The 23,525-nt window shown below is 40.2% G+C and overlaps 1 protein-coding gene across 1 annotated transcript; it reads left to right on the plus strand.

Annotated features, from left to right (window-relative positions):
• The first annotated feature begins 309 nt into the window (after positions 1 to 309).
• On the plus strand, positions 310 to 23,525 carry meis2b (Meis homeobox 2b). The gene is made up of 13 exons (XM_063495671.1): positions 310 to 665; positions 895 to 1,109; positions 1,551 to 1,692; positions 1,844 to 1,894; positions 2,132 to 2,182; positions 2,279 to 2,425; positions 4,649 to 4,763; positions 10,348 to 10,487; positions 12,828 to 12,904; positions 13,639 to 13,697; positions 13,813 to 13,902; positions 14,590 to 14,686; positions 22,314 to 23,525. Exons 1-12 carry the CDS (start codon positions 654 to 656, stop codon positions 14,646 to 14,648), a joined length of 1,158 nt encoding a protein of 385 aa, XP_063351741.1. The 5' UTR covers positions 310 to 653; the 3' UTR covers positions 14,649 to 14,686; positions 22,314 to 23,525.

Consider the following 23,525-nt stretch of genomic DNA (forward strand, 5'->3'; position numbering starts at 1 on the left):
TAAAAGGAAGTTCCATCTTAGGGATATTGTAAAAAAATGCAGTAGCTGGAGTTTTGGGGTATGAAATACTGTCCAGTGGCAGTAAGTAATATTCTTTTCATTTCTTGTTTAATTTGAAGACTTAACTGATGTAGAAGATGAATTAGAAGAATAAGATGATCTCTCTTAGACTTGAGCAGTTTTGTCCAGTCCTTTCTCCTGCTCCTAAGGCGATGAATGAATGAATGTATTTCGTGGCGTTTTATTTCGAAATCAGTGATCCTATAAAAACGTTTAAAACCTCGCAGATTTGGCAGAAGGCTGGGGGCGGGTCCGTCAGCGCCGTGTTCTAAAGCGGAGTGGACCTGCGGACAGTGAGCGTGTTGGCGCGCAGAGGCGTGGGCACAAGGACGCAGTGAGACCAGAGATCGGCGCATTCCCGCGACAGGCACAGCAAAACTGGGAACAGCATCACAGTCGCAGATCTGACAAAGCGGCACCACGGGAACGTGTCAGTGCGCGCGAGGACGTGTGCCGTCTTACTCTCATTAACTCCGGACTCCATGCTACAAAAAAGGACACGGTTGCAGTTCCCTCGTGGATTCAAAAGTTTACAACTTAACTAGTTATCCGCTCCAGGCTCCTGTGTACACGCGTGGTGACTGCGCACGGACATGGCGCAAAGGGTACGTCTAACGACCATTATTTCAATTGTTTGCACAATGACAGTCCACTTAATCACTAATCACATTACATCCTTGAAAGAAACCTGAGGAACCTTTGAAAAACGTCATGAAGTTGCTATACTTATCAAAAAATATCAAACATGGTTTTTTCATCATGAAATCATCAATGTCGACTTTGAAATTTTCCTCTCATGTTCGTGCACTGACGGAACTCTAACTTTCACTCCAGTATGATGAGCTGACTCATTACGGAGGCGCGATGGACGGAGTCCCCAGCTCCATGTACGGAGACCCGCACGCACCCCGGCCCCTACCGCAGCTCCACCACCTGAGTCATGGGGCTCCCCCACACCCGACGCAACACTACGGAGTCCACGCTCCGCACAACATCATGGGCAGCTCCGTCAGCGACGCACTCAAGAGAGACAAGGACCAAATCTACGGGTGCGGACACAGCAACAAACATTATTATTATTATTATTATTATCATCATCATTATTATTATTATTATTATTATTATTATTATTATTATTATTATTATTATTATTATTATGTTTTATTAATGTGCAGATTTGTGTTATAGAAGTTAGGTGGAAGTTATTATTGTATGTGTGCGTTCAGCCTCTGAACAGTTTCATCTAAATTTCGGAAATTAAATATATTCAGTCAATGTACGTGTTGCAGCTCGTGTTGAGCTCGTTTTTGGGTATCTACGACTTGTTAACAGGTAGTTGGCGGCGGACGGATGAAATCCTCTCTGTGTATTAATATGTTTGATATTTCAGTGGCATTAAGGAGGAAGACATAAATATGCGTGGCAGGGCCGAGCGCTGGTTTGATGCTTCATGTGTAGGCCTCTGCGGCCTGTGCTCCTGTGTGTTGCAGCCACCCTTTATTCCCTCTGCTGGCTCTGGTGTTCGAAAAGTGCGAGCTGGCGACCTGCACGCCCCGAGAACCCGGTGTGGCGGGAGGAGACGTCTGCTCCTCAGATTCCTTCAACGAAGACATCGCTGTGTTCGCAAAGCAGGTAGAACACACAAGCGAGAAACCAAGTGTGACCACTGCGCTCAGCACACAGCACTCTGCGTGTCACCGTGATGGAGGGAACTCCTGAAAAGTGGAAATGGAATCAGGTCCACAGCATTTACTCACGCACTCGGTTTCTTTTTGCTCTGCAGATCCGCGCAGAGAAACCTCTGTTCTCGTCTAACCCAGAGCTGGATAACCTGGTGAGCTCACCTTTCATTCTCTGCTGTCCACGCGCAGTAGGGCGTTACAGAAGTGTCCGCCCGCGTCAAACGCATAGCTGATGGTCGGCTATCACGTTATGAATTATTATTATTATTATTATTATTATTATTATTATTATTATTATTATTATTATTATTGGGTGGGTGCTAATATTTTGAGGTTATAAAAAACAACCACAAAAACAGCATCAACAAAAAAATGTTTGTGATTTTTAGATGATTCAAGCCATTCAAGTCCTGCGGTTTCATCTGCTGGAATTAGAAAAGGTAAAGATTCATTCTCACGTGGCTCAGTGAAAACAGGTTTTTAATCCAGTATTTCAGTCTCGTGGTTTTCGCTAAATGTGAGCTTGGCCTCGGCAGGTCCATGAGCTCTGTGATAACTTCTGCCACCGCTACATCAGCTGCCTGAAAGGAAAGATGCCCATCGATCTGGTCATCGAGGAGAGGGACGTCTGCAAGTCGGACTTTGACGACCTTTCAGGATCCTCCACTAATCTCGCAGATCATGTGAGTCACTGTGTGGAAACCTTTTTTTTTTGGTCGTTATTTAATTATTCTATATGTTGTTTTATATATATATATATATATATATATATATATATATATATATATATATATATATATATATTCATTGTTCGCTATTGTTATGATGTCTTTATATGCATAGATCATAAAAATAATGAAAAACTGGAAATAAAAGAAGCCCGTAACAGGTGCTGTTAAGGCAGCCTGACACATTGCAGTTCTATGGAAATGCTTGAAAGAAAGGAGGAGAGGGGCAGATCAGTGCCGGTGCTACGGCTGCAGGCGACTTTGAACAGAAACATTAGAGCGCAGGGCCTGTGTCAGGCTGCAGCCCTGCTGTGTTCCTCACACAGGACTTCCTATTTTTGCTCATTTACTAAGAAATTCCGATTTTGAACTAATGTAGAGTTACATATAGCATGAGGATTTTAAAATGATGATGATTGAAGTTTTGACACAAAAAAATTGGACTGGTAAAGTGTAGAATTAGAATGTAGAATTCCTGGGTTTACTAATGTTCCATTGTGGAGTTCATAGTTGCTGCAGCTCAGATAAAAAAATAAATCTGAAATTGATGAATATTTATTTAAATAGATAAATAAAAGTATACATTTTTCAAATGAATAATTTCAGTAAATATACAGAAGCTCTCAAGAAATGATGCTCATCACAATCAAGGAGGATAATGGTTAAACTGTGGTACAGCATGTCGTCCAACATCAGCTTTAGTGTGTCTTTTCTCTTTGGCTTTACTGGCTACATTTGTGTCAGAATCTCATTCTAATTTAATTAAATCTTAACCTTTTCAAATGTTCAAGATTTTTGAGGAAAACTGTTAAAAAGTGCTCATATTTAAACACTGAGTGAGGGAAGAGACACACTCTCTAGAGTTCTGAATGAGAATCAGTGCAAAGGAGCACTGAAACTAATGTGGAATCTCATTTTTCAGCAGTCTGTATGCTATATGCATTATTTTGTCTATTTAGTTATTGTTTGGTAAATGATTTATTTGTTCATAAAAGAATTACATTATAACATCCGGGAAATAGATATTTGATGTCATGTATGGTTCTGTTGACGCTGCTTCAGTGATGTCAAACCTTTAGCATGAGCAATGACGCCGCTAAACTGAACATTTAGAGTAGAATGAAATGAAATGAGATGATCTGAATGAAAACAGGAAATTTCTACTCATTCAGTAGTTTGCAGTTTCATGAATGCATGCAGCTGTGCCATCTTAAAACAAACCCCAGTCCAAAAGTTACGTCTCAAAAATGCACCGTCCTATATTTAATGCAACTGTTTCCAATATTCAAGTGTGAGGAAGCACTTTGATTTTACAGATCCTTCTGAACGATATATGGACCTCAACTCAGTTTTACGTTCCAAGAACCTGAAGGACATGTGTTTATTAGCTGCCACTGCACAACTGACAAGTGAATATGGTGTTGTAATATCCCATTACTTATTTACAGTGCGTGCTGGGTTGGAGAAGACAAAGCCTGTATACTTTTTCATAAGTGCCTCATGTGCTCTGCAGTTGGTCAGTGTATAAATGATGGATGTAGCAGGACAGGACAGTGTGAGACACAGAGAGACTGTACAAGACTGTTTTTTCCTGTGTGAATGAACACAACACTATATACTAGGCTCCGTTCCTGTTACCAGATGTTCTTCATTAGCTTGATGAACATGAAAACACATGTCACCTCTTTTGAGTAGCTGTGTGTACCAAAGAGTTGTAATTATTGCATGGCTGGGTATGAAAAGAGGCTCCAGCATTGAGAGCCTTATTCACACTGTGCCATTGTCCCAGTGCTTCTTCTTGTCATCTGCTGAGCTCTTCATCTGATCACCATTTGCCAAACAGCTGACGCAGAGAGTGAAGAGGGTTTAGGCTAAAGTCTGAGTGGCAGGCCAGTGAGCCCAATAAATGCAGGTTTCTCCCCAACTCTGGTCACAGAAACAGTCGGGACACGGCAGGATCCACATGCTGCAGGGTTACTAAACTGTTGCTGTTGTACTTTCTGCTCATATAGTCAAACCTTCCTCATGGACAAACTGGTATTGTCACATTACTTGTCTTTGTGCCTTTGCTTAACTGCATAATGGAACTCATACTGGACTTTACTGGACATTCCTTTTCTCTTTACCCTCCTCTTTCTTCCCTGCTTCATTTCCTTGTACCTGTCCACGACCTCTCAGAACCCAGCGTCCTGGAGAGACATGGATGATTCCCATTCCACTCCCTCTGTGGGTACTCCAGGACCATCCAGCGGGGGACACGTTTCCCAGAGCGGAGACAACACCAGCGAACTTGGTAAGAGTGCCTTCAGGCCTTCATAACAAAGGTTTGATTTTGTTGTGACCTCACTCTTATGCATGGGCCCAGCTGATTGGTGATTCTGGGGGAGCATTTCAAGAAAGATAACACTCTTAGTTTATCTAATCACTTTAGCTTAATTGCATTGATTGATAAAACAGATGATTTAAGTTCATGGAAGCCTGCTCTAAGACAGTGCCCAAGCTATAAAACACATACAGCAAATACACATATGTGTATTTACTCCCGGTTTTCTATATAAAAGGATATAACTATTAAGTCATATGGCCACAAGCATCCTCACGCGCTCTGGCTGTGGACCTTTTGGCTACCAGTATTTAGGTATGCAGGGATATCACTTAGCAATTTGTCTTTTTAATGTCCAGTTTAACCAAGAAATCAAAGCCTGACCATTTTTATATCAGCAAAATGATGACTTAATAATTCTTCCCAAATTGATTTCTGTCACAGTAAGTTTTCAAACATTATTCAGACTCATAAATTGTTCCTGTTTAGAATATAACTATTAAGGATTTGTGAGAATGGCAATAATGGTTTTGTTCTGGTTTTGTCTGCTTTCTCTGTTTAACAAACATACACAGAATATATTTTATGCATCCTTTACACTTTCTAAAGCATACATTTTCAAGAAGTAATATTGCTTGTTTGCACATTGATACCTCTGTATTCTAGTAATCTTTTTCTTTAGTTCATTATGAATTGCTCTAGTAAGCACATATTCTGGTTGTCCCTCACATCAGTTGTAGTTGATAAAGAAAACTGAGTTCACTGCTATTATTGCCTGCTTCTGTCTCCCCGTGCTTGTGTCCAGCCCCGCTCTATCTTTTGTCACTCTGTGTCCTGCCTGTGGTTTCTGTTTGGAGGCTGAAATGGATTTATGACTTGTTATTTATGACTTTTAAGAGACTTTCCACCTTCTGCTCATCAGGTAGTAGTGAGCAGAGCATCGAAGAGAACAATGGGAAACTTAGATTCGATTATAAGAACATGGGAAAGTGAATAAGACTCTTGCTTTGATTATACACACAGCAGTTTACGATCTTCACTTCTACATTTCAACTAAAATGCAGTAAGAGAGCGACATGTATGTTTTGGTAAATCTTAATTGACACTTTAATGATCCAGAAGTTGTGTGCGGAGGTGAGCTGAGGAAGGCCATAGTCTAAATAGCCTTATGAATAGTTTCTTTCCTTTTGGCTGTTGTTTAAACAACAGCAGGGAAAACCCAAGGTCCACGCCCTTTGACCTGGTAGAGAATGGATAGTGGATGGGGGTGCAGAATGCCCCTTCATAGAGATGAAAGGACAGACTGTTTTCTGTATAAGGAAGAAAAGAAAAGATCCTGCTTCTCTAACCTGAAGAACACACAACCTTAAAGGAACAAAATCATACTAAACTCAGTCAGAGCAGGCGGATGATCTTCATTGACTTATAATATTGTAGTTATATGGGAATCGGTCCAGTCCAATAAAGAATGATTAATGTTGTGAATTGAGTATTTGGTATTTGGCAACACAAACCTTGCAAGAGCTTCTATTTTCTCACTGTAGAACTTAGTGTTGCGTGTATTTTTAATCCCCCAGTTTCTGTCTTTGCCTATATCGCCTCCAAATCTCCTCATTATTAACATTTTCTTTGCAGTAGTTTTACATTTGAAACAAACAAGGGTGTGGTTTGTAATATACATCGAAAATTAGTGGTTCTGTTTTCTTTTCTCGAGTCGGTGATCCTAACCAAATCACCAGATGCACTATTTAAGCTCGGTAGCAGCACTTGGCATCAGTGCAGAAGTTGTAGCTGTAGCAGAGGGGGAAAAGGAGAGTGTGAATGGATGGATCAATATTTCTTAGCATTCAACCAAGATCACAGGTATTCCACATGCTTCATCAAGGGCTTTGAAGCAAAGTAAACATACAGTACAGTCTGGAAAGAAGCAACTGGGGAAATATCAGCACCACTTAATCTTATTTATTCATTATTCATTATTCAACAGTTTCTGAATGTTGTTAGACAGCAAATTTCATATTATGTCATCATAAGCTTGTTCTGTACGGGAGTTTTTAACGATGGCTTTGCTGACGTTTTTGTCCAAGATGTCCATCAATCAGTCTCCGCTGTTCATTATTGATTATTGGTTCATATATACATCAGTATATAAATCAGTCACAGTTTGACTACAGAAGAAATGAGATCAAACATAGTTTCAACAACAGTGACATTTGTTCAGAAGCACACATGGTGAAAGAGACTCTACAAATTGGCAGAATTATTTAAAAACATTCCTAACAGGAAGTGATTATGGTATCCTCATCATTAGCCAAGCTTCTGTGGTCTGATGAAACCCACAGAAAAAAGAAATCCACTGTGACTGGGGAATACTGAAGTGGTTTGGTGGTACTGGTAGCCTTGTACATAACTGCCTGCTCCTCTGTAACCTCCCACTCTGTGGTCATTGCCTTGTAAGCTGTGTGATATGCAGAGAAGGCTGTGTTTGATAGCTCAACCGCTTGGGTTGACCACAGCTAAAAGGACTGTGCTCTCCCAGGAGTGTGGAGGGGGAGAAGGTGTCCATTCAAATAAAACAAAAGGCAGTGGGAGAAGCTAGAAAATCTCCTCACTCTTGCTGAGAAGTGGAATGTGAGGGACAGGATGTGTTGTACTTTTTGAGGTGCTGATATGTTAGTGACACCTCCCTTCAGCATCTATCTTACAAGTTATTTATTTTAAAAAAGATCACATTTTTGTATTTTATTGCCTGTAAGTGTGCATGTTTTACTTCAGTTTGCACAGGCTGCTTACAAAAATGTTATTCAAAATTTTTGTTGTAATTAGCTTGAGGTCACACGTGAAATTATGCTCTAACTGGTCAGGAGCCACGTGTTCACATAGACACAAACAGTGTGCGCATTTGTTAACAACAGATTTTGAGCCTATAATGGCTGAAATAAAGTGTATGTCTGTCACTGGATTTTGCAGTTTGAAGTTTTCAATGCTGTGGAGAAGCCATTTTTATTTTTGCTAACCTGTTTAAGTAAAACAGCGGATGATGAGAGCATAATTTATAGTTATACTATAGTTACTGCAAACACACACATCCTCTGTAAATCCTGCTTATCTTAAATTGTCTCTGTACCTCAATCATAGGTGAAAAACATGATTTTTCACCTATGATATCATGAATCACTCAAAAAGTGGATTCATATATATATATTTATATATGGAAAGAAAGAAAGAATAAATAGCTCTCACTGCCACATGGTGCTGCTACCATGAAAGCTTTCTGCCGTCAAACAGATGCTCCTGTGTACCAGAGTTTCTGACTATCATGTGTTCACTTTCTGTGTTGGAAGTCTTCCCGTCTCCTCCATTCCATGCGTGGGCTCATTAGGTAGCCCACGCTGGCTTTGCATCAGTGATGCTGCTGGGGGGTGCGACAATCAGTTCTGCTAGCTGTTTCTTACTTACCAACATGTCCAGCGGGGAGATTAATATAAAACCATTTAAATATCTAGATTTTTTTTTTGGTTTGTTTTTTTCTAAAAACATTTCTCTGCTTTTAAAAAATTATTATTTTCCTTTAAACATATAATAAATATCACATTTACTGTGGGTGACGCCGTTTATGTACCAGACCACTCTGAAAGCCAAAAGGCTGTCTGACTGTTTGGTTTTCAGAGTGGTCAGTAGAACCAGATCTATCTATCGAGTAAGGTGAGGGGGTATTAAAAAAGAAAAAGAAAAAAAAGGAAGACTTGTGTTGATATTTCAGGATGCTATTTTTTGTGTGTGTTTTTCTTCACCCCGGGGCAATACTCCAGTCATCCCTGCGGTATTGCCATCTTCCCCCCTCCTTGTACCCCCTCGTGTGTCACGCGTGCAGACACTGGAAGGCAGACTTAACTAGGGAGGGGGAGTAGAGATGAAAAAGGGTGGGAGCAGAGGGGCATGGGAGACTTGCATGGGCATATGACTTTGAGACTGCACTGTCACACACTGGTTAGATTGGCTGAGTTGCCGGAGAACAGTCAGAAGCGATTAGTGTAGCAGAGGATATGCCCTGCGGCTTTTCCCTCTCTGGAGCAGAAGAAAGGAGAGGAGAGGAGAGGAGCAGACCAGTGATGAGGATGAGGGGTGGAGAGGGAACAGTGTGCTTCCCTTTGATACAATTAAGCTGAGCAAGACCTTTTCTCTCTGTCTTTCTTACACAGCTATCATTTTAGTGGAGATTTGAATATTCTTTGGGTTCAGTTTCTCTGGCCGCTATATGTCAGTGTAGGTGCGTATGTAGTTAATTGGAATGATTAGGTCAGTCTGAATCTAATGTGCTCGTGTTACATTCTTCAAAAGTTGAAGTAAGAATACAATTTTATGCTGGTTAATTATCATCATGTTGAAGTTAGCAGTGACAGCAGCTGGACAAACAAACAGGAAGACAGCAGCAGGGGACGGAAGCAGCAGGAACGCTATCCTGTCTGGGACTTACAGCTGGTGGACACCATCCGTAAAACTCCCACAGCCCCTGGAGCCTGACCCTGGAACAGGGCTTTTTAGTGTCAATATTCATTAGCTGAAATATTTATGCATGAATATGGCTCATATAGGCACATTTGATTGATGCATCTCTAAAAACAAAAAGACATACTAGGGCATTTCTTAAGAAAAGTAGGGTTCCTGTCTCGCCTCAGGGGAGGAGTCTCTCAGATGCATTATTCACATACCCTCCAGGCAGGCTTTCAAGGCTTCTCTGCCCCGAGGGCAAGAAAAATAACCACCACTGTTAAAAGTAAATCATCTCGCATGATGCACAATTAATGTCAGAGAAGGAGAGAGACCAGAGTGCCCCTTGTGTTGCAAGTTGGGGTGAGTTAGCTTGTGGGAGCGGAAATCTCAGCTTAAAGGAAGCCTCCTGCTTTGACCCGTGCCAGCTTCCTGCTGAAATCAAACAGAGATGCTGCTAATAGCAGGATCCAGAGCAGGAATGATGCTGTGATGCAGACAGCCTGACACTTGTATTGTTATTGAAGGAAGGGGGTGGGGGAGGGTGTGTGTTGGATGGTCATACTGAACTGCAAGGTGAAGGATTCACGCTCTAACAACCCATCCACCCACATCCCCTCGTTCTGCCTTAGTCGCCCATATGGACACATCGCTGTGACTTTAAACACAGTGTGTTCATACTTCATTTACAAGCTAGGCTTTCTGTTTTTGTTTGTCCCCACTTTTACTTCAGTCCTGCTTCAAACAGAGGTCACATACACATAAGAGTACATAGAACACAGTCTGACTGCATTTTGAACATTCATTATCTCATGTCAGCCGCACAGCTCCTGCAGTCATTACCTCATGTCAAAGCCGTGGCTCACATTGAATTAATAACTCCTGGTTTTACTGAGCTCCTATGCTACAAACTCCTCTTCATTATCCAGTGGCCGGGAAGTAAAGCAGAGGTGAGACAAAGAAATTTATACTGCCGTGCCATAATGGAGAACGTGGCTCTATAGAGAGATCGGGCCACGTTAAAGCTTCCTTATAATATGACTCCTTTTGTTTCTGATTGCAGGTGACGGCCTTGACAACAGCTTGGCATCACCAGGCACAGGAGATGAGGATGACCAAGACAAGAAGAGACAGAAGAAACGAGGCATCTTCCCCAAAGTGGCGACAAACATAATGAGAGCGTGGCTATTCCAGCACCTTACAGTAAGGGAACAGAGCCTCTTTCAGACAAGCCACATCTAGCTGTGGCTTTTTATACAACTGCAACATTTTCTCATCATCTCTGTAATAGAAACCCTACAATGTGCACGAGGACAGAATGTAATGTCGTCCAGCTAAGGCCGCGTCATCAGGCAAAAGTTGTTTGAAATGAGTCCTCTCTGTTTTTCTGTGTTTTCCAAATGCATCTTGAAACCATGTTCATCTTTGTTCCATTGCAAGAGAACGGAGCAAAGAGGAACTTGTGACTAAAGGTCCCTTTTTTGAAATAGCAGTCCAGGCATTTTCTTCAGAAATCAACATCAGAAGCCTTCCATTCAAAAGAAGCTCAGCTCTGTAGAGATGTTGAGCACATCCAACAAGGACAGCATCACGTTTTATCCAATGATCACAGCCTCCTCACCTTTTCTAACTCTTAGATGTGCTGTAACCCCTCACTTGTTTAGTTTGTAAAAGGCCCACACAGGTCCTGGACTTGGAGTAATCCCTTCCTTTCCAAAGCCCACCTTTAGATTCTGTAGATAAAAACAAGGATAGTTGAATTATCCCCTCTGTGTTCCCATCTCCTTTCAGGCCTAATTTGTTAAGCACAAGTATTTGCCATGGCAGGATGTGTCTATGAAAAGTTTGCAAGGAGACTTTGGCCCCTCAAAGGCCTTTTGCAACACCCAAGCGCTCAAGCATTCATCACTTGTTGAGGGTGTGAAAGGAGCGGGATTATGTTTTGTCAGACATTACAGTGTGAGGCCTGTGGTTAGATGTCTGTGGGGGCAGTGGGGATGTTTCTATCCATCAGTAGCTGTCCCCTCCTGCTTTTGTTATCTCTTCTTAAAGCTCTTAAAGGTTTTGCGAGAGTGCTGTATAAAAAGCAGCAGTGCAAGGATTTAATTCATTAGATTATCCGTTACCTGCTTATTAGCAGAACGATATCTATTGGTTTCCATGCAAACCTTTATCTCTCTACATTCAAAGATTGGTGTCAGAGTTTGTAGAGCAAACTTTCATAAGTGTTCATAAGTGTCAGCTGAAAAGATGTTCTCTCACCTTGAATTTAAGCACTTGTTTGCATGTAACACCCATGAATGGGGTTACATGGAGGTAGAGCAGGAAGGTTGGTGGTTCAATCCCCGTCTACTCCAGTTTGCATGCCAAATATCCTTGGGGAGGTTTCTAACCCCAAGTTGCTCCATCGGAGTGTAAATGTGTGAATGACTTTGAGTACTGAGTAGAAAGGTGCTGTATAAAAAACATTCTGTTTGCTGTTTACTAATCATTTACAGCATCTTTCTTGGAGTGAATTTCAAAGACAAAAAGTCATTGGCAGTGTGGCCATTTGTACTGAAAAAAAGCTGAGAAAATGAGTTATCTAACAATGAATCCAAAACAATATTATCTAAAGTACATTATGTTACTTCTTTCAGAGTATTTTAAATGCTACTCTTCTGTCAGCTGAGAGCTAGGAGGGGGCAAAAAGCATCCTCAGTACATAGACTGTGTGTGTTTTATTACAAGTGTGTGACTATCCACCATCACACACTTGATTTCACAAAGCTAACTGTGCATTTTCTCCTCTGGTTATTTAAATTGGTGTCTTTCTTCCTCTCTGTGCATCTCTCGTGATATTTGGAGGCCTACTGTACAAATGCTTGCGTGTGTATATTTGTAATGTATATGGTTGTGTTTAAGCTTGTAAGTATATGAGTGTGTCTTTATGGACGTCTGAGAATGTAAATGTAATAATATACAGTGCTGTGAAAAAGTGTTTGCCCCCTTCCTGATTTCCTGTTAATATTTTGTGTATGTTTGTGTTTGATGACCTAAAGTATTTAAGTGTGACAAACATACAAAAAAATAGGAAATCAGCATGTGTGTGTGCTTGCACTGACTTCCCCTGAAAAGTAGTTTAAAGCTCATCCTTCAATGATGACTGCGGGAGCTGGCCTGACAACAGCAGAATGGAGACTGGCCCACGACCCTGCTTTGAGTAGACAGGTCACCTCTGTCTGCCATCTGCCACCCTTCTCCCAGAGTCTCACACACACTCAAACACAGAGTTTGCAAAGGGACTGGGGCCAGAGGAAAAGAGGTAGAATCAAGGCAGAGAGGGTTGGGGAGTGGCCTGGCCTTACTGGGTCCCAAATAAAAGCTACCATTGTATACCATCCAATAATTTTATATACCACCCGGTTAATGCTAAATGCTGTGGCACAAAGCCACATGCTTTAGTGTAAAATGTTTGGGTGCCAAAACAGGACCAGGTTGTGTGTTTGCAGAGTTGATTTGTGCATCACTTATCTATTAGTCTATCTTCCTTTTTGCTAATAGCACCCATACCCATCAGAGGAACAGAAAAAGCAGCTAGCACAGGACACAGGTCTCACCATTCTTCAAGTGAACAACTGGTAAGTCGGTGTAAAACCAGATAAGTAAGCATCTTCATATGTTCGACATTTGATTTACATATCTAGTCACTTGATTGCAGTCTTTGCTTTGTGCAGTGCGGAATATACATAAAACTTGACTTTTGCTGCTGAAAATGCCCAAATTACCTATATTTAACACATAAGTAATGCTTATGAGTTAAATATAGGTAATTTTAATACTTATAATAAGTATTATCATTACTGAATGAACGGGTGACACAGGGTGGTGCGCTGTCATGTCACAGCTACAGGTCTGAACCCAAATCAATACATGTGTAGGCTGTGTTACTTTCTCAAAGTGACCCAAATTATTTTAATAAGGAAAAAACAGGCTTTTGGTCAGGTCCCTGGAGACACACGGAAAGGTTCCAAATTGCAATGAAAGTGTTCATAAATACTGACTACTTTAGGTGACAAAGCACTTCGTCTTCTTCATTTTTGATAATTACAAGAGGGATGACATTTTAGAGTATGTGTTTTTACAGAGAATGCACTTAATTTCTGTGTAAAGTTATCAGAAATCTTTGTGTACTAAAACCACTTGGAAAAAAAGTAACTGTAATGTATTTTCTAAAAAAAAAGTCGAAAAAGTATTCTTTCACGTCAGGGTTTTTTCTTTTTTTGGATCATGTATCTGTTCTCTAGGGTCAAGAATATTGAACTTAATAAAAAATATTTAAGCATTTTCATTGTTACTGATCTTTGTTTTCCAGGTTTATCAATGCAAGGAGGAGAATAGTCCAGCCTATGATTGACCAGTCGAACAGAGCAGGTGAAGACATTCAGTGTTCACTATACTGCTAATAGTTCCTTCCCTTCAGTATGTATTGGGGTCGAAATTTAACCTCAAGTTAACCAATAGTCTTATTTCTCATCTTCTCTCACAGTAAGTCAGGGTACAGCTTACAGTCCAGATGGCCAGCCAATGGGAGGCTTTGTTCTTGATGGGCAGCAGCACATGAATCTTCGACCTGGTGGTGAGTAATCGCTCAAACATTTATTTTTAAAAAAAAAATCATGACGGACAAAATCAGTGTAACAGGTTTCATTTTGTCCTCGTGAGTTTCTAAGGTCAAGTAAAGTAAACCTTGTTATTTGTCCTTGCCTTAATGAAAATGAGGGCATGGTTAAATGCAGCCCCAGTGGACAGAAAATAAGAATATGTAGGTCAGGCCAGTGAATAGGTCGAGAAAGTCCATTTGCATGCGTATATGTGTATTTTTTATACATTTACAGAGAGACATATAAGTAATACTGTATATAATACAAAAAGAAAGACAGGATAAAGATATAAAGTGACACAAACCAGGTTTTATATGTTAGGAAGTGGCAACAACCATAGAGGAACATGTCTATATTATCTATGTCTATAGTCTTCATTGAAAATGCAAAAAAGAACCAAAAGTCAAAGAAGAGGCATATATAATAAATGCAACGTTTGATTCAGAGCACCCCACTTTATGAGTGAAACCTCTCATTAAACAAGTAAATATAAAAGTAGTTATGTTGTGTATTTTTATTCAAGAATGGTTGATGCTGAGCTTGGAATGACCTAAAAGTCCTTTATGAATATTTTGAAAAATTCAATTGGTTTCTGTGATACTGTGCAGGACTGTTCTGTCTTGTGTTGGTGGTTCTTAACAGTGTATTTACTTTACTTGCAGGGCCGATGGGTAACATGGGCATGAATATGGGGATGGATGGGCAGTGGCACTACATGTAAATTCACTCCACTGAGGCAAGCCTGAACAACAGGGTGAAGTAAGAAGTAAAGTCTTTGTCACTTTTCATTTTATTTCATCCCAGAAAAGCAATTTTGAACTCTTGAACTCACTTCTCCTTATCTCTTATTACTTGGTCTTCCACTCTGCTCTTTCAATTTGTTTACAGTCTAACATAGACACAGGAAGGTCTTTTAATTGTCATGGTAATGCCAGCGGTAGGTATCTCAGCATGAACTTATGGAATAAGGGATTTTCAGTTATTCTTTTACAAATAGATATGAAATTGAAATAAGAAAGAATGTCAGTATCTTCTTGATGGTTTCACAAATGACATCCTTTTGGCTCAAGTTCATGCATTTGATTGATTGATTGACTGATTGATTGGTAATTTATTTCAAACATGTAAACAATATACAGGTACATTTAGAAAAGAAAATAAGAGAGAAAAAAAATACTATACAAAAAAATCAATACATTTCAATATAGCTACGTTCTGATTAATTTACATGTTGAAAGGGGGGCTTTAGGATTGGTGCCTTGTCAGACTCCTTTCTTCTTTTATTAAAGCTATTATTTACATATAAACTATATTATTTTTGTAGATGATTATTTCAGTCAGTCCAGATTTTAAAAATTCGTGGTCAGTCAGACCATCTTTCAGAATAAAAAGCAGTTTTTTTCTCAGCAAACGGTCATTGTGGGAGAAACAAATTCACACTCCATTTTAAATCTAACTTCAACCACTTTCTCTTTCCCTCTCCACCCCCAACCCGCCAGTTTTGTCCTCATTCTCTTCTCCCGCTGCAATCTGATTAAGAATCGGGTAATGCTCCCCCCTCTGTCTCCCCCTCCACCCTCTATCAGCTTCTCACCTCTGCTGACAGTTCTCAAATCAAGACATATCGCCTGCCGGAGGCACCCAACCACAGAGAATTTTATTTAACACCCACTCTCCTCTGCTCAATGAGCCATGCTGTAATGACACTTACCTTGATTAATAGAGCTTTTTATATGTAAATAGGAGCTGCATTTGCTCATTTTTTTTAGCAGGGTGATTTTTTGCCAGTGCAGCCCTCTCTTCCCTGTCTGATAATTCCAGAGCTCTGTTAATGAAGTTCACAAGGCTTCTTTTAAAACATACATCTACATAGAAACATTGAGCGCTCTGAATCAGTGCTATCTGTATATTTTTGTAAGGTATTTAATTTAACTATTTCTCCGTGAATGATCACTGACTGTCTAGCTTATCCTGATCTCTGGTGAGTGCATATGCTGATAGTGGCAGTAAATCTCTTCCAGACTGCATCAAGAAAGAGAGCTATGTTTGGAGTAATATGAGGGTTTTTGCACGCACAATAAAGCCTGAACCATAACATTTAGCCATTACAGAACAGATGACTGAATCTACACAATTTTATACTCCTCTGTTGTGCACTCTTTTTTGATTGGTCCACCATATGCTATGTTATGTACTGCACATGTCAGTTTTAAACTAATAGCAATTTTTTTGTTGGATTAAAACAGAAACATTCTTTGAGGTAATGTTTGAATTTACAGAATCAGTTTAGTTTAAAGTTAGAGTTTGCTACTCAGGTAACAGTTTAGTCAGTTAAATGTATTGTGTCACAGCAGACAAAATATTAAAACCCAAAACAAAATAGCTTCAGTTTATTAAAATATTAAGCAAAACAGCTCAACAATGCAAAAATGAAATAATAAGGGACTAATTTTAGTAGAAAATAGAAAAAAAAATCAATTCAGTTTATGTATATAGCACAAATCACGACAACAGTTGCCTCAAGGACCTTGAGGCAACAAAGTGAAATAATGCAAGAGTCCAATCAGCTAAATAATTATAATACAAAATATAATCAAAAATAAACACAAGTATTGTGGTAGGCTGAAATGGAATAGACTCCAACCGTACCAACAAAGACGCACACACACATTCTGATGACTGTATCAGGTATAACTTCAATATCTTGCTAAATAACACTTTGACATGTGGATTGCTGTTCCACATGTTCCCCTCAACCTCCTGAGTCACAACTGTTTATGAAGTGGTGACGATGATTTGTGCTTGTAACAGCAGAGCTGAAACAAATGCTCGATAAAGTGTTCGGCTGCATGTCTAGTCAGTTGTGTAGAGTGCTATCCAAGTCCATTTAATCACAAACTTCATCGTAGCCACCAGGGGAATCCAAGCAGTGCATATATTCAGATTGAATTCAAAATGATTTCAAACGACAACAACAAAATACAGTTCCTTCAGAAATATGGATTCATTCTCACAGCTAGCAGTTCAACAGTGTTACATGAAGCATATTAGTCCGCTATAATGTGTGACATTTCCCTGCACATTTACTCCTTAGTACGAAAGAGGATTAGGGCCACTGAAAAAAAAAAAGTGGGCACGTCTTTTTTTTTCTTCTTTTCCAGAATTCTGAGAATTCACAATTCTGACTTTTTTCTCAGATATCTGATTTTTTCATCAGAATTATTTTTTCTCAGAATTCCGAGAAAAAAGTCAGAATTCTGAGATTAAAGTGAATTCTGACTTTTTTCTCAGAACTCTGGAAAAGAAGAAAAAGAAAGACGTGCCCACTTTTTTTTTTTTTCCAGTGGCCCTAATCCTCTTCCGTACCTTAGATTATCATCTTGTCTGAGAGAAAAATACCGAAGACAGGTGGGCCTTCTTTCTCACAGTATTTCCTCTGGGTCTTCTAGGACCTATATAGTTCATATTTTGTCTTATACATCTGTGAAACAGAATTTGATTTCTTCCTGATTTCTAATTTGTTTGTATAGTTGCTGCACCTGAATGTTTCAGATCATTGTTCTGTTGCATAACCCAAGTGTGCTTGAGCTTTAGGGCACAAACTGATCTTTGATGAATTCTGCTCTCTACCAGAAAATCATTGGCCAAGTCATCCAAGTCCTGAAGCAGCAAAGTAATACCAGACCATTACACTACCACATTTGACTGTTGCTATGATGTTCATTTTATGAGAGGTGTATGTTAGTTTTATGTCAGATGTAATCGGATGCAAATCTTCCAAAAAGTTCTGTTTTTGTCTCATAACATCACAGAATATTGTCTTAAAAGTTTTGGGGATCGTTAAAATGTATTTTGGAAAATGTGAGACAAGCCTTTGTGTTCTGTTTGGTCAACAGTGGTTTTTACCTTGGAACTCCCAACAGATGCCATTTTAGCCCAGTCACTTTTTTATTGTTTAATCATGAACTCTGACCTTAACTGAGGAAAGTGGGGCCTGCAGGTCTTTGGATGTTGTTATAGGTGCTTTTGTGAGTTCTTGGAGACTTGTCAGTCCGTCTTGGAGTAATTTTGGTAAGCCGACCACTCCTGGAAAGTGTTCCAAGATTTTCTATTTATGGACAATAGCTCTCACCATAGTTTTCTAGAATCCCAGAGCTGTAGAAATTATTTTGTAACTCTTTTTAGACTGATAGATGTCGGTGGTTTTGTGTGTCATCTGTTTCTTTAGATCATAAAAGATTTTTGAGATCTTTTAGCCTGCTTCACTTTGTCAGACAGGTTCTATTTAAATGATTTATTGATCCAACAGGTCTGTCAGTACTCAACCCTGGTGCAGCTAGTGAAACTTGAGCTTTCCAGAAATTGCTGGTTAATCTTTGTGACATGGGGGTTTGAATTGTTTTTTCCCCTTAATAATTGAAATAATTCTTTTAAACTGTATTTTGCATTTACTTAAGTATCTATGTGTAACATTAAAATTTGTTTGATGATCTGAAACATGTATGACAAATATGCAAAACAACAAAAAAATTTTCACATTACTTTCTTTTATGAATTCACTCCTCTAACTGATAAAGCCCATCCTCAGTAGCTCCTTGAGGATTGAAGGCCTTACTTCAATCTTACTAAAAAGCAAAAAACTAAAACAAAACACAAGTAGACTTGTAAAACCTGACAAGACTTGGAAAAGAAAAGTAGCTACTATCCCTCAGGACAATTGAGAGCAAGATAAACTAAGTTTGTCAGGTCATTAAGTGTTGTGGAAATGGAAGCTGCTGTGTTACAAAGCACACGCCAGAAAACATAAAAAAAAAAAAAAAGACCTGCACTGCCTTTACCACCAAACCCTTCGACCGCACAGAGGCTGTAAATGACTTTCATAATAAAAGCTGAAAAGCATCAGTAGCAGTTTTTTTTCTGGCACTTGTAAAATATGACAGTTTTCTTTGATATATATTATTCACTATCGTGTGGCTATCTCACTAGCTCACTACTACTATTGTGACTACTACTGTGTGAACAGGATGCCTATCAGGGGTTTGGCCTTTCAATATAAAATTATCTTGAATGCTAAAAGACAGGACAGAACAAAAGCCACGCTGTGGAAGAGAGCCAGAAATAAGTAATGATTCAAGACAGAGAGGTGTATAAACACATACTGAGTGAGAAAGGTGACTGAAGAAGAAATACTCAATTCATCATGGAAATCCACCTGCAGCCTACACCTATTGGAGAAAAATGATCTGAATTTCTGGAGCGGGACCACGCCTCCAAACACGGCCCTTCCAGTTCTTATCTTATATATGATCCCCAAGTTCTACAAGCTGTTTGTTCCCGTTTTCGTGAGAACACGGTTCGTTCTTGCTCTTTCGAGAAGATCTTTAACACAGCTTATCTCACAAGAGTAACATAATTTTACTCACCCTTCCATTTGCTTACAATCGCCCTCTTGTCCGTCACCACAGCAGATGAAGAACTACACAGCTCTGCTTCATCCGTTTCCCTCCAGGCAATCCAAGAAACCCAAACACTCTGAACGTCATGGCGGTGCTTCAGAGTAACCAAAAGCCGCTGACACCTGCTGTCCCAGGAAACTTTCTAGCAGTTTTCTTGCCAGCCAACAATCCGGTCTGCTACATTGATCCATCCAGTCATTTTCTCTCCGCTAGATCCAGTTATTAAGTAACTCCGGCTGCTCGCCACCTCCGTGAAATTCAGCAAGGTCACCCACCAGCAAGTGGTGAGTTAGCCGAAAAGCCAACGGATGCCAGTGCTGGACCCAGAAGCCATGTCGTTCCCACGCCGTTTCCGTAAGGTCTCTCGAATACCCTTCCTTTAAGGATTCAGACTGGTTCTTTCTCAGTCTTTCAAATTCAACCAACCCTTCCAAAACTGCTTTCTTACTATCACCTTCATTTCAGAAATTGGCACAGTAGTTATCGCTGCCTTATCCAAAGTAAATTAATCAACCAGGCATCCCCTCTCCATCTTCTACTCCAAGACAAGCTCACGAGCCGTCAAGCCATTACCACAAGTCTCAAAATCCCGGCATGTGTCACTGTCAGAGCTTCTGTACAGAGTCTAGCCACATCACTACCCGATCGAGAGTTCCCCTCATTCATCTATCAAGGTCTTTCATTGTCCGAAATTTTCTTTGATCTCTTCTCCCACCATTCCTTCCCGATTTTTTGAGCTCATCCGCTCCACTCTATGGAATCCTCGACAACCTTATTGAGGCCATGGGCTGCTTATATGCGCTATGCCTACCAGTGATGTTACTGCAGAGGTCTTTGACCTTCATACCACACAGTATGAATAGTTATTATTACTGTTATTAGTTATTATTATCACAGTTATTACTGCTTCTCGTATGAGATGCCTTCATTGGGGATCTGCCAGGCCCAGGAGCCACCACCAGTCTCCTCCGAGGCCTTCCCCAAACGGCAGCTCAATTCATGTTTAAGCCATTCACCTTTATCTACTAAAAAAACGCTGTCAAAAATGAGGATGTGGGCCTAGCAGGGAATTGTAGCATAACTAAGGGAGGATTCAGGGTCACTTGATCCAGCCCTAATTATATGTTTTAGCAAAAAGGAGTGTTTTAAGCCTAATCTTAAAAGTTGTGATATCTGTGTCACATCTGCTGAGGTCTACGCAAACAAACAAAAGTGAGGGAAGAATGACATAGAACTAACAAAACCTAAACTGGGAGAAGCTAAACACAAAAGCACGAGATGCATAGAAAAACAATACAAGAACCTGAAAAATGAAACCTGGGTCTTGGGGAAACATGAGGGAAGACAAGCAGATGGACCAACAACAAACAGAGGAGAACAGAGAACTAAATACACACTGATAATGAGGGGATGGGAAACAGGAGGGAAACACAGCTGTGGCTTATCAGAAGCAACGGGCCAGGGAGGAAGCAAAACTGAACACACTAAACACAAGACGCGGGACTATCATAATAAAACAGGAAACATGCTGAGACACGGACGCGACACTGGAACCGGGGAACAGAACATAATTAACTTGACATGATACATGAACCACAGAGGAGTAGCGAAACCTAAGAAGTAGAAACCACAAAATATAAAAAGAGAATAACTAAAGAAGAAAGAAATACAAATGACTAAACCATGAAAAACACAAAATCGAAGAATATTCAAAAAACAGAATCCAAACCGGAAGCTGGTTCCATAGAAGAGGGGCCTGAAAACTGAATTCTACTTTTAAATACTCTAGGAACCACAAATAAGCCTGCAGTCTGAGTGCTCTAATGGGGTGATATGGTACAGTAACGTCAATAGAATAAGATGGGGCCTGATCATTTAAGACCTTGTATGTGAGGAGCAGGATTTTGAATGCAATTCTGGGAGCCAATGAAGGGAAGCCAACATTGGAGAAATCTGCTCTCTCTTTCTGGTCCCTGTCAGTACCCTTGCTGTAGCATTTTGGATTAACTGAAGGCTTTTCAGGGAGTTTTTAGGACATCCTGACAATAATGAATTACAGTAGTCCAGCCTAGAAGTAATAAATGCATCAACTAGTTTTTCAGCGTCACTCTGAGACAGGATATTTTTAATTTCTAATTGGTACTGAAAGTAGTTGTACATAATGTTACATCTGTGAGATGATTATGAGTAACTTTTCCTCTAATGGTTAAAATTTTATTTGTGAAGAAGTTCATGAAGTCATTACTAGTTAATGTTAAAGGGATGGTTGGCTCAACAGAGCTCTGACTTTTTGTCAGCCTGGCTACAGTGCCAAAGAGAAACCTAGGGTTGTTCTTATTTTCTTCAATCAGTGATGAGTAGTAAGATGTTCTAGCTTTACGGAGGGCTTTCTTATAAAGCAACAAACTATTTCTCCAGGCTAAATGATGATCTTCTAAATTTGTGATATGCCATTTCCTCTAGAGCTTACGAGTTATCTGCTTTAAGATGCGTGTTTGAAAATTATACCAGGGAGTCAAGTAATTTTGATTTGAGGCTCTCTGTTTCACAGAAGCTACAGTATCCAGAGTCATACAAGATAATCGTCCTCTGTTGGAGTAGTGTTCAGGTAGCTGCTCTGCTCTGTGTTGGTACAGGGCATTGAAGATGATAACAGAGATTGAATTATATCTTTAAACTTAGTTATAGCACATTCAGGAAGACATCTACTGTGATGAAGTCTACTCGCCACTGCTGTGTAATCTATCATTGTAAATGTTATTAGGATATGATCAGACAAGAGAGGGCTTTCAGGAAATGCTGTTAAATGTTCAGTTTCTATGCCATATCTTAGAGCAAGAGCTAGATTAAAGTGTTTTTTCAGAGACAGGACATGTTGTGGGTCAGTAGGTCAGAGCAGCTGTGGACTCATCTCCTTTCTTTGTGTCCAGGCCTTCATGGTTGGCTCAGGGATCTCCTTCTGGCTGCACAGATCAGTTGACAAGTCACACTTCTGACCGTACATCTACCTGACAGTACCACTCCCACGTCCTGCGTGCGCCTGTGGAGGATCACCACGGAAGCGTGTCATCAACTCAGCCCACAGATTTTCGATGTGAGCTGAGGAGCTTTGCGTCTGCACAGGAAATTAGAAGAGCAATGACTATAGAGAGGAAGAACCAAACATATCCTCTGTTTCATTTTAAATTATTTATTTATTTTTCTACAAAGACAGACTTCTTTGTTTTTCCTGCCCACCCTCCCCTCCCCAACACACACACCCCTACCTTTTGACCACCTCTTGTACAACGAAAACCACACACACACACACACACACACACACACACACACACACACACACACACACACACACACACACACACACACACCTTGATGAGAAAAAACCCATATGTTTCTAAAACGATGGGAACTCGATTGTGCTGTAGAGATTTGTGCTCTTTGTTTGGCTCTTTCAGTCCTTATTCGCGCTTGTGATCTGTTAGATGTTAGACTGCAGCTCTTCTCACTGACACGTTTTGTAGCCAAGCTAAAAGCAAGATTTTGTAAGAAAACTGTGTGATTGTTTGTTTCTGCATTTCTTTCTTCTGTTTGACATCTCACAGTTTTTAGACTCCTGGATGGAAGGATCTGGATGAGGGAATATGAGTTGATGGTTGTGAGTTGAATTCCTGACAATGTTTAAAATCATTTTGTAGCACCAAATCACGGACAACAAATCTGCACTAAAACTAAATAAAGACTTTACGGAGGAAAGCAAAAACGAGCACGGAGCAGAGCTTTGTGTTTTACTTGAACAGCGGGCCTAAGGAGAAAGCAGCTGAGGCCGCAGCAGCGGTTGGTGGAGCAGGTCACGTATCCGTGGTTCGATACGAGACGAAATTGCAGTTGTCTCGTATTATTCGATTGATGGCGGCAGAGATGATGGATGGGCGATTTCAAGAAAATCTGAAACAAGGCGGAAGCTCCAGCTTTCACTCCAATATGACTTCTGTGGCTGCTGCTCTGGGTGTATGTGTGTGTGATAACAGTCATTATTAGCAGGACAATATCATTAAATTAAGCACATATGGGATAATAAATAAATACATTAATGCAGCGAACAGCTCGTTTATCACTGCCAGCCTGCACCGATTATCTGCGCT

This window comes from Pelmatolapia mariae, linkage group LG15, assembly GCF_036321145.2.
Source record: "Pelmatolapia mariae isolate MD_Pm_ZW linkage group LG15, Pm_UMD_F_2, whole genome shotgun sequence".
Taxonomy (NCBI): Eukaryota; Metazoa; Chordata; class Actinopteri; order Cichliformes; family Cichlidae; genus Pelmatolapia; species Pelmatolapia mariae.